Source organism: Eucyclogobius newberryi, unplaced genomic scaffold (genome assembly GCF_026437365.1).
Source record: "Eucyclogobius newberryi isolate DKJ021-1_F unplaced genomic scaffold, fEucNew1.0.hap1 SCAF_11, whole genome shotgun sequence".
NCBI lineage: Eukaryota > Metazoa > Chordata > Actinopteri > Gobiiformes > Gobiidae > Eucyclogobius > Eucyclogobius newberryi.
The window spans coordinates 26,044,116-26,056,190 of record NW_027315735.1 but is presented as its reverse complement, the minus strand read 5'-3'; the positions used below and the strand labels follow the sequence as shown (position 1 = coordinate 26,056,190).

The 12,075-nt window shown below is 42.5% G+C and overlaps 1 protein-coding gene across 2 annotated transcripts in view; it reads right to left on the bottom strand.

The window, feature by feature from the left end:
* ctnna1 (catenin (cadherin-associated protein), alpha 1) overlaps nt 1-11,117 on the bottom strand; it is a 67,693-nt gene extending 56,576 nt beyond the window's left edge. Inside the window, exons 1-6 of one of the 2 annotated variants that reach the window (XM_072439767.1) lie at nt 10,962-11,117; nt 8,003-8,123; nt 7,562-7,757; nt 2,387-2,553; nt 2,158-2,277; nt 860-1,129 (exon numbers count right to left, since the gene is read on the bottom strand). In XM_072439767.1, the coding sequence (XP_072295868.1) occupies nt 860-1,129; nt 2,158-2,277; nt 2,387-2,553; nt 7,562-7,757; nt 8,003-8,107 (858 nt within the window). In that variant the 5' untranslated portion in view covers nt 8,108-8,123; nt 10,962-11,117. Of the gene's footprint in view, nt 1-859; nt 1,130-2,157; nt 2,278-2,386; nt 2,554-7,561; nt 7,758-8,002; nt 8,124-10,748; nt 10,895-10,961 lie in introns of those variants that run through there. The other variant, XM_072439768.1, reaches the window with a different exon arrangement.
* Between the last annotated feature and the right edge of the window lie 958 nt (nt 11,118-12,075).

Genomic DNA, 12,075 nt, shown 5'->3' with positions numbered 1-12,075 from the left:
GATAAAAAATGTTTGGAAAGCCCTGCTCTACAGCTCAAATGTCAAAGACAGACAAAAACTAAAGACAAGTTTTCCTTGTATGCAAAATACATTTTGAGCCGCTAAAAATATTGTTCCAACTTTCATTTACTGAAGATCAGTCAATATAGCAATTATCATGACAGGCCTGGATCAAGTTATCATTGGTTATTCAGTATGTGACAAATCATATTTTGAACTCGAAATAGTATATTATATACAGTGTTTGGAAATATACTTTGATTATATCACAAAGTTCTGCCATTTTAAGACCACAACCCCAAGTGCTGTTCTTTCAAACTTCTCAAACAGCATCACAAATATAATGTCTCCACCTGAAGGTAAAGTCACTTTAGAGCGTAATCATTTTTGCATTCACCGCACGAGGCAGCATTAGGCTGATTAGGTGCACCTTTTATCCCGCTGTTATTGTGATGGTGTTGTGTGTCAACACTACTGACAGCTTTAAACTTTTCTATACAGTCGTCTTTTAAATTAACAAAATTACCACGGTATGAATATTAAAGATCTGCTGTAAATCATTTCAGTCCATGCCCAAACAGTTCTTGCAAAGTGTCCATCTTTCAGCTACAGCTTAAGTAACTCAGGGTAACATCCAGCGTGTCCCACAGCACTGCCCCAATTTGTCCACATAACTCACCCGTGATTTACATCTTGACCCTGAGCCCTCCAATTTTCTTTCTCATTAGTCATTCCGTGCCCAGACTCTTTTTTTGTTGATAACCATTTTGTGCTACTTAACATTTCAAACCTGTCACAAGTAAGAGATCAAGACCGCCGCCGAGGTGAGCGAGGGCAGCCGACTCATCACTAAACTCACGTCAAAGTTGTTGATGGCGATGGCCAGCTCCCCGCCCACCGCCGGCTGGTTGAAGGCAGAGTCTTCGGAGGCGGTGGCCTGGGCGGCGTTGGAGATGCCCGAGACGGCGTGCTGCAGCTGCTTGTAGATCAGGTCGCGGTTGGCCTTGTAGGCGGCCACGTCGGGGTGCTGGAGACAGGCCCGGGACGCGGTGTACAGCATGGGGATGTTCCTCTGCAGGATCCCGCGAGCCGCCGCCATTTGGTCCTTGTGCTGCACGTCCTTCAGCTCCTAATGGGACGGATCAGAGAGAAGGAGCGGGGCAACAGGGTGAGCGAGGGGTGAGGCCGACAGCGGTGTACTTACAGGGGGCGGCAGCTAATGTACTTCCATTCAAAAATGAGTCTGTCACGGCCTTGTGAAGACTGGAAGTGTGACAGAGTTTGTTTTAGATGACCCAGATTTATTCCCGTTCCCTGCGGTAACACAGCACACTCATAATCAGCCCATTAGAATGTGCCTTAGCAATTTAATGTGCGGGGGTTCAGATGTGATCGCAGTTACATTAGAAAAAGGGAACGGGAGACGGCAGCGCCATTTATTAACTAGAACAAAAACAGCCCACAAATTAAAAAGGAAATTCAAAGGGGATTCAAACGGGTGATTCTCATGAATATTTCGGAACAATAAGGAAATTACAAGCGGTTCCCACACAAAATCAGCTATTATCATCACGTCAGGAAAATTTGCACTTAGAAAAGAAATGTACTAAAACGAAAAATGAAGCCGTAATGAAAAGAGACAGCGGTCAAATTGGAATCAGACTTTATCGTTCATGTTCTGTGGTGGCAGTAGACTTAACGTATGCCAACGATAATGCATGATCTCCATTAGCCTTTTTATCATCTTAGTGTAAAATCGCTAATACACGTCACGATATCAAAGTTTAACGTTTCGATTAATTTGAGAAGAAACCGCACGATTTTATAAACATTTACGTTACATTACTGACACTACGACAAACTGTGAAATCTTTAATTTGCCGTCATTCACAAGTTTATCAGCTGAGCATTTGTTACTAGTTATGAAATTAAACGTTTTGAATGCAAAAGTAATGATATAGACATTCAAACAGTTGATTAAAAAAAGTATTTGACATGATTGCTTGAATTTTATTGATTAAAGGAACTATCTCGAGGTCCCTAAGCACGAATCAAACTAAACTCTGTATTGCACTGCTGCACATTCGTGTGGATGTGTCAGCTTTGGCTTCGGCGTGTGGCTCTTCCGACTGACCTTGCGGTTTGTCCCTACATTACCTGCTGTCTCTTGGCTGCCATCGCGTTCAGCTTGTCCACCTCTGGCTTCAAAGCCTTGTACTGGATCCCAAGGTCCTGCTCAGTTCCGGCATTGCGCACTTTCACCAGGCTCTCCTCCACCTGTGGACGGACGCGCAAAATGCTCAATTGCAAACGGCAACACATGAGATCCTTGACCAGACAATAGCATTATCGTTTTTGTTTTGTTTTTAAATGTTGCTCGCAGTACCAGTTTAAGTTGCAGAAGCAGCCTGTAGACATCAGCCATGTCTGCCAGCACCAGCAAGTGTGTGACGGCGGACAGAAGGGCTCTGGCCGCTCGGACCATGTTCCCCCTCTTAACGGAAGAGCAAGGGTCCTCCGCGAATTCACCTGAAGCAGTCCTCATAGCATCACCTAGAAAGAACAATAGCGCATACAATAACTCAATGTTATCAACCACAATGTCAAAATGTGTGAGTGTTCGTTTCCCACACTTCTGTTCAGAGCAATAAATAGTGCAATATTGAAGGGCTGTAGGGTCCTTTGCTTGAGTTCCTAATACTTTTGACAGCTTTTTCCCAGTTACAATCCCCTGTTGGGTCAATTAAATCGACACACAGGGCATGTCTAATTGAGCAAGATTTATAGTCGAGAACAGCTTCACAAAAAGGATCTTTCTTGTGGTGATGATTTCATTCTTTATTTAGCCTACAGCTCGTTTTTGTACTGGTTGAGAGCAAATTGAAAAATTGACGAGCTGATAAAAAGAAAAAGTATATATCTTGATCAACCGACAGAGCAGCCACGCACAAGAGCGACAGGCAAACGCTTGTCGGCCCAGCTTTAGAAAGTGGGAATTAGAGGTGGGATACAATAGTGACGCAAAGGTTTTTTTTGTGGCTAATTTTACAATCCGTTCGCTCGTGTGCTGCTTGAACCTCGGGACATTTAAAGAGGCACGTTTCAGCACATTTCGTCTGAACAATGTCAGCGGGATAATCCATATAATCCAATATTGTTCATTTTAGTCATTCATATACACACGCACACGCACACAAACAGGCAATGGGGACTCCTACTTGCACTACAAAAAATACAAAGCAACGACAATAAGCCCACATGTCATTCGTCCAGCCTTTTACAGTCCATCTACCGTCATCACGGACCGAAGAATCATGCCTCAACCACTGGATGATCATTCACCATTTCTAGCTCTGTCGTGGTCACTGCTGCTGGGATGATTGTGTTCCACATAAACCATTTTGCGACCATGATACCCTGTCCATCTTCATATACGAGCCGTGACGCAGACAAACGACGCCCTTCAGGTTTGTCCAGATAGGACCATCAAACACTGCGGTGGACTCACAATATCACCACCACAGTAAATCTGCAAATGGCTGACTTCAGGGGAAACATGGCCAAATTTAACCTCAAATTTAAAACTGAATAAATATCTTTGTCTGCAATGCCGACTCCCTGCCAGGGTATAGATAACTCCTCCTCGCCTCGTTTGTGTACTCAAAAAAGCAAATGTTTATTGAACCCGTTTGGCCTTCTGTTCTCAAAAACAAGTCAGAAGTAAATTAATTCAGCTTCATTTTCACTTCAAATAGATTTGTTATGAGATGTGTTCAGCCAAGTCACATTATTAGTTTGAAAAGGAGGATGTGCACTTAAAATAGATGTGTTTAGCAAAACGCAGGAAGAGCAAATATTAAAAAGGCATAATGAATATTCTAAAAGTCTTCCTGTTTGAGGGGATGATATCATTCATTTAGGGGGATGGTATGACAGAGACGGGACAGTAAAATAGCAACCCGCAAAAAAGATTCTCACTGGGGCCAATTTGACAACGTGAGAAACGCTGACAGAGGCAGCTTTGGTTTTATTAAAAATTAGAGTCACTGAACGACCCAGGCCTGTACCTAGCACCCCCCTCAAGTAATAACACTTTATGCATTTGCTTAACAAATGCTGATTACACAACCTGTCCCTAGAAAGTGTTTTATAAGAGGCAAGATATTAAAGAGGATTAAATAGGAATTAATATGTTCCAAACCTTCCTGATTCATGGATCATTGAGTAAAATAAAACAGTACAATCTGAGAGAGCGTGGGTCCGTGTTGTCTGAACTGTGGTGCAGGGAGTCTGTCAAATCGACCAAAAAGTGCTTTGAGTGTGAGGCAGAGGTGCCAGTGGCGTTTTGTGGTGCCGCATCAGCAGCAACTGTCATCGTAAAATATTATATGTAATGAAATACACGGCTTCCCGCAAGAACGCCTTGTGTAGGGGCTGCAACCGATACTTTTTCATTACCAAACTAAATTAGAGAAGTACCCTTGTCAAATTGTCAAGAAATTAAATTAAAATGTTAATCATAATTTTCTAAATAGAGTTTAAATGCACGATGTAGCAATTTCACAAGTCTGGAGAAAATAAATTTGAACTGAAATGAAAAAATATGTTCTGGTTAAATAGTTTGTTTTCTCTGACAAAGCAAATCACAAACCTTTTTAGTGGATGAGTAATGGCTTGCTGGTAAAAAACAGTGCAGATATAACACTTTACAGAACATAACAGGATAACAATTACACGAATCAATCCCCAAAACAAAGATCCGACGCCGATTCCGTCGCCAGCAGCGCACCGCGGCCGCTTGTGCAAATGATCGACAACGCACACAACTCAAAAACACAATGCAGCCCCCCCCCGCAGACAAAATCAATAAGGCCATTTTCAGGGGGCAGATAGCGATCAGCGCGCCTTTAATAAACTCTCATCCATCTGAGGCTTACCTGCGGCCCGCCACAAGAACGCTGAAATGATTAAAATGTGCATCACACAATGCGGGGGGGGCGAGCAGCGGGGACGACAGACGCAGACGGGAGGAAGGGCAGCGGCGAGAGCAAGGACAAGAGTGCGCGCTCGTGATTAGAACAACAGTAGAAGGCAGGCGTCACGTAAAATGGATAAGAGAGTAGTTTTTATTACAATTAAACAGCGAGTGATGCGGCTGTGATCAGTGTTGTCTTTAAAAAGCGCTGATGAGCCACAGCTGGGTGGAAGCGCGCGCTCTGTCCAGGGGGGGTGCGGTGCGAGCGTCCTCAATGGCTGTATTATAAGTCCAGGCACGCGCCACCGAGCAGCTTGGCATTGCTGACAGCCAGGCCCAGGCACCAGCTAACAACGCTCAGTGAATTCCAGCCCTGTGGCAGCTTTCGCACAACTCCAGTGAATCCCCGGGCCCGGAGCGGTGTGCGGGCTATCTGCTGACATGTCATCTACCTCCGCTCTGCGCACGCCGGGCACCGGGGGGAGGGCGTGGGGGTGGGGGGGAGCAGCGCGCGTACACACTGACACCGGCGATAACAGTCGTCCTGCGGCCACAGCTCCCCCGGTCTCTGTGGTCCTCTGGCGTGTCACACCGGCGACAGATATCGGCGGCACAAAAGGAATAAAATGAAACTTGTTACATGATGAAACCTGCCATTGCAAGACAAATGGTAATTCCACCGGCGGCTGATTTGACCGCGGAATCCCGACTCTTGTGGGAGGCATGAAATTGAATTGGAAATTGACTGGTGTATGGGTCTGATTCCCACAGGACAGAGGGCATTTAAATAAACAGTCAGTGACATCTGAAGAGCTTCGGCGACAATCACACAGTGGCTACAAACAAATGGAAGTAATTTAGTTATCACAGTGGACTAAACGCATCATTTGTATGTTTGGCACACTGTTACCAATCTTCTCCCAAACTACACAGAAAGTCACACAATGTACCTTTCAAGCTTCCTGCCCAGGCTTGCCATTTCCTTTTGCAGAGAACAAACGATACAATTACATTTTGGGAGGCTCACGGCTGAAATCAAAGAGATTTGGTCTCAGCTTGAACAATGATTATTCTGACTACTTTAATGAAGATGACAAACAATTCGATATGATCAACAAGCCAATGACTAAATCGACTCCACATGCGGCGCAGGAAGACGTGATTTACAAAAGTGGGAGTAATAAAGGAAGTGTGGTCTGAATGCTTCACTGGGCATGTTGCAGCAGAGGAGAAATCTGGTTGCGCTACCAAAGCAACGTGCCGTTTGAAAACAACAAACAGGTTTCACTGAACGCATCAATAACCAAAAACCGGTACAAAGCAGCAGCATTTGAAAACGTAACATGTCTGACCTTTTTCAAACGGCGCGTGTTAACGGCTCAGCGAGTGGGACTGACAACGTGCAATAAATACACAACACCTCGGTCTGTCTTGCTTGGAAGAAAAACATTTCATCTGATAAAACCTAATAGATTAGTATAAAACAACTTATTGAAGTTGTTTTGTGATCAAGGCGACAGTTTTCTGTTGGGAAAACGTGACACATTTTAACATGCCACAATTCTAATTCTTAGTCCTTGTAAAGAACTTTTGTATCTTTATATTAAGATAAGAGAAGATAAGATATTCCTTTATTGTCCACACATGGGGAAATTTTGTTGCTGCAACGCAGGTAGATAGAGGAAAAGGATAGATAACTTATAGGAAATTTAAATTAATATAAATATATAAATTAATATACTTTAATGATCTAGGGCTGCTTGATTATAGCAACGATCATGATTATTCTGCCCATTTTGAGAGAAATTATACTTATGCATTTGTAAGAAACAAGACTGCGCTTTTCTGACCACTGGATTTAACACAATTCTTATTTTTCAGCTTCTTCCGCTGTCGTCACGCTTCGACCAATCAGCGTGACGAGTTTTTTAAACATCCCAACAGCTTTCGGCCAGAGACTTTCCAGATTGATTTATGTGAAGAAGTCACTTGAGGCACAGATCAATCTGAAGCAAGCCAGGTTATAATTAATTCATGAATATAGAGAAATATGTAGTATAAAATGTAGTATAATGAAAAGATTCAAGGACATTTGAAACATTTTCTAGTTTGTTTGATACCGTCATATTTCTGTAGCTATTATTGATGTAAAAAAAAAAACTGGTAAAAGCTTTATCTTGCATTATGTACTTCAAACAAAGAATGAAGTCGGTCAAAAGAAATAAGCACGAGGAGCACACAGACAGTGGACAGATAACAATTTAGCGCCTTTACTCTTTCACTAAAAAGAATCAATGCACTTGAGGGTTGAGGCATTCTTAAATTGGATCCCAACAGAAAGACAGACACCAGCAGCCTAATTCATCAAATGAATGCGAAACGTCTACCCGCAGCTAGAATGAATCTATTACAGGGCTGCCCAAACATCCAAAAAGAAACTAATACGTCATTCACAAAGAGATTATTTTTTTAGAGGCCGATGATATGTACATAGCTTATAAGTTATTTATGATTTCTCCAATCTTAAGAGGCACTCAGTACAGTCAGGGAAGCAGAGACATGGCTGCATTAAGCGTGTTTTCATACCTTGCTTGCGGACATCTTCCACGGCCGCGGTGAGCTCATCTTTGAGAAACTGGCTCTCCTTTGCAATCTTCTCTCCTTTCTCCAAAAAGTTCTCTGTGGCACTTTCCACCGAAGCAGCCAAAACATGGGCCTTTTTGGAGCGCCCCTTCTTCTTGTTGGATGGGCCTTTGTTGCTGGAGTTAACCAACGTGGTGACCTAAAGCCCGGACACAAATACAGAGTTTGGGAACAGATAACAAAAAGGTCATTGTCTGTTCAAATGTGTTTCCATTTTATCTGCAAATGTTTATTCAATGTTATCTTATAAGTCAACAGCGAGTGAGAAATTGCTGTCAACATCGACAATCTACATCATTTTAGACTCACATTGCTTGTAAAATAATATTGAATATGAACCTGATATGCTTCCTTATCACAAAATATTATACAGATTTGTTTCACCTGCGTGACTAAAGGCTCCAGCAGCCTCTCCACAGCTAGAGTGCGGATTTCCAGGCTCTTTGGATCCCACTTGAAGTTGATGTTTGCTGTGTTGATAGTTGACATTGTGGCTGTTACAATCCTGGAACAAAACAGATCAAAGATATATTAGTTACCAGTAAGGCATTTTCTTCAATAGCCTGAAGACACATCCTGCTGTCCTGTCGACTAACGCTGCCCAGCAAACTCAGCGCCCAGAGGCACAATCCACCCAAGCAGAATACAGCCCTCCGGTGAATATATTGAGACGTTGCCCTGAAGCTTGTGAATAAGTAAAGAATATGATTAAAACAAATAATCACTACATCCCAGTGTTTGTATATTTCAGGAAAAACATTGGTCAATTAAATTCGGCATTTTAAATATGTTTTTGTGCTTTGAAAAGAAAAAGTGGTTTTGAGACGCGCTTTATTTCTGTCCAGTTTTGAGCAACAAATTGGCGTAAACTGTTAGAGTTCACACCTAATGACTAAAGGCAGAGCCCTTCGGCCCTGTCCTCACAAAATGATGGTGCGTGGCCGAGCACAGTTACACACTGGCCTACATTTCGATTTCTCTTTTCAGACTGCGACTGCAACTCCATTGATTACCTATCAAACACAGAGGGGCAGGGATAATCAGCAAACCCCCAGGGCTGCCCGCTTTCAGAAGCGAAGATAGAATTTGGAGAAAAATACACTGGTCAGTGTTAAGGCTGTGATTACTTTGATAATCGCTTGATTGAGTGATTATATTTCAAAAAAGCCATTGTTTAAAACGCTAACGTCCCGCAAATGTATGTTTTTTAGTTTTTTACCCAGATTAACAATAGTCACATGGCATGTTCAGAAGTCTGGGTAAAGCCCAGATAATGATCATTCGATTACCAAAGTAGTTTACGATTATGTAGTTACAATAAATTGATCAACTTGGAGAGAGTTCAGAGGCCTGAGTGAAGCTACAATGACATGAAAGTAGAGATAAGATAAGATAATATAAGATAAGCAATTTCACATTTACTCCAAATCAGTTCTAAAACACATACGAGTAAACATAAGGAACTGTAATATCAAATAACCTTGCTCTAGTCCACTGTAAACGAAACGTATTATTTCAATAAACTTGAAATCCTGCAGAAAACGCTTTTACCGGAAAACCTCGTCAAACTGAGCAGACGGCAGCAGCTTCTTGTTGTTGTTGTTTTATGGCGGTTGGCATCCGAGTGTTGCATTACCGCCAGACTTTATTCCCCAGACTTTGTCGTAGTCCTAAAAGTTGTTCTTCCAGTGCTTTGACCTTCTATGCACGTTGACAGTTGTTGTTGTTTTATGGCGGTTGGCATCCAATTGTTGCATTACCGCCAGACTTTATTCCTCAGACTTTTCGTAGTCCTCAGACTGTCGTAGTCCGTAAAAGAACTCCTTCCATTGCTTTGGTGTTACAAAGCCCATGAGGTCATGATATGTCTTTGTGACTAGAATAGTTGTTGTTGTTGTTGTTGTTGTTTTATGGCGGTTGACATCCGAGTGTTGCATTACCGCCAGACTTTATTCCTTAGACTTTGTCGTAGTCCTAAAAGTTCTTCTTCCAGTGCCTTGACTTCCAGGCTTTATTCCTCAGACTTTCAGAGACCGACCGGCTTTATTCCAGGGAGACTCTTCTTCATCTTCCTCTCCTTCTTTGACGTTCGGTGCTTCCACCGTACAGCTTTATTCTTTAGGCTTTAATATTTCCACTGATGTCGCTGCTTGGTAGCCGTGCGTCTACGAGACTGGACGAGGACAGGAGACCACCCCCACCCCCATCTCGTCACTCTGATCACTCTGACTCCCCAAAAGCAGACAGTTGGTATCCAAGTGTTACATTACCGCCAGATTTTATTCCCCAGACTTTGTCGTAGTCCTGTTGTTGTTCTTCCAGTGCTTTGACCTTCTATGCACGTTGACAGTTGGTATCCAAGTGTTACATTACCACCAGACTTTATTCTTTAGACTTTATTCTTTAATCCTTTAGACTTCGTTCTTCAGTTCAAAGCCCACGAGACTTTATTCTGTAGGTCTTCTCTGATGTTTAGACTTTATTCTTTAGACTTTATTCTTCAGTTCAAAGCCTACGAATTCCACGCACATGAGATCCTCTTCTTCTTCCTCCTCCCCATCTTCTTCTTCGGTGTTTCGTCTTCGCCACTTCTTTCCACATTTTCTGGCCCCGTCTCAAGTGCAACAAGTGTCAATCGTCACAAAGCGGCGTAGTTTAACGGTTAATCCGGAAATAAAAGTCCAAAACATGTCATAAAAGATGGAACTTTGTTTTTAGTACGTGATGTAGAGCAACGTGTTATCAAGGGCGGGTCCACACCTATTGAGGTACAGTGCTAACTCGGTGTTAGCTTCACTTGGCTTTTGCTTTTTGTTGTTTGTAGAATTGACACCCTTTAAGTCTCACGTTTATGTAAATAACACGTCAGAATTGCACAGAAAGACTTGAAAGTTTTGCGCACGTTGACAATATCTATCAGCTCTTAACTCAAACACGTCATAAAAAGAGAGTGTACAAGTAGAGTAGCTTACTGTAAAGTGGGTGGCTAAAGCTAATGCTAACAGACACAACACCGCAACGAAAGCCGCGATAAGCCGTTTACAAACTAGTCACAAGCTCTACGCGGATGAACTTCAAGCTCACGCACGACAATTGGACACAACGAACGACAGGACAACACGCAACTCACCCCCGAGCACTGGATCAAAAGTAAAGTTTAAAAGTTCAAAATGGAGGAGAGACACTATGGAATTCCTCAAAAGTTTTCCACCCTTTTTGTTTCACCGCCGCTACTTCCGCTTCTACTTTTGTCCCGGACGATCCACACGTCCGCGACTGAAACTAGTACGCGTGTACAAACTCGTCCGCGACTAGAAGCTCGAGTCGATCGTGGATGAATTACCTCAGAAGTTTCGGTAAAATCCTGTTTCGACGTCTGTCTCTTTCCCAACAATGGATGACACGCACGGAGCGATGGGGGGGGGGGGGGGGGGGGGGGGGGGGGGACTTCCTGGCTTCTGCAGCGGTCACAGGACACAACAAGGCCGGGGGAGAGCGGGAGGTCCTCAGGGCGTGGTGTGGCTCACTGTGGCCGACCCATATATGGACTAATTGTAGATTCCTGCGAAGTTGGGTCAGGACAGGAGGACGTCTGTGTTTTGGGCTGAGTTTAAAAGTAAACTACGTAAGATATATATTTTTTGTGCTGTTGTTTGTATCCTGTTTACGGTTTGATTACGGCTTTTGTTTGTAAAATGTGCTGTGTAAATAAAGTGGACTGGCTTGGAAATGGTGCTACACACACACAAATAATGAATGATAATAACTATGATAAAATACAAGGCATGCATAAAAGGTTTGCTAGAAAAACGAAATATAAATGGAAAGAAAACATCCTCTGACCTTCTTGATGGTGTTCAGGGAGAAGAGCAGGGGAGAAGATAAGATAGATATTCCTTTATTGTCCACACATGGGGAAATTTCATTGTTGCAACGCAGATAGATACAGAGGAAAAGGACAGATAACTTATTGGAAGTTTAAAAAAACACTCTTAATAGAAGAACTCTTGTAAACAAAACTCTTATAAACAAAAACTCCTATAGACAAAACCTCTCATTTCCTAATAAGGAATGGAGGGGAAAAATAAAGATAAGATAAAATAAAAACATCTAGCGTAACAAGATAATACGAATAATAATGGTGAAATAAACACTCTATTATCATCAGTTATATGCACATGAATGTGACATTATTGCATGTGAGTAGGACAGTAATTGCACATGAATAATGACGGTATTGCACATGGTTAAGTCAGTATTGCATGTGTTCAGGGCTAGCAGTGTTTGTTATAAAGTCTGACATCAGCAGGAAGGAAAGACCTGGAAATGGTGCCACACATACACAAATAATGAATGATAATAACTATGATAAAATACAAGGCATGCATAAAAGGTTTGCATGAAAAACTCTGACGAAATAAAAATGGAAAGTGTGGACTATCGAAAACATCCTCTGG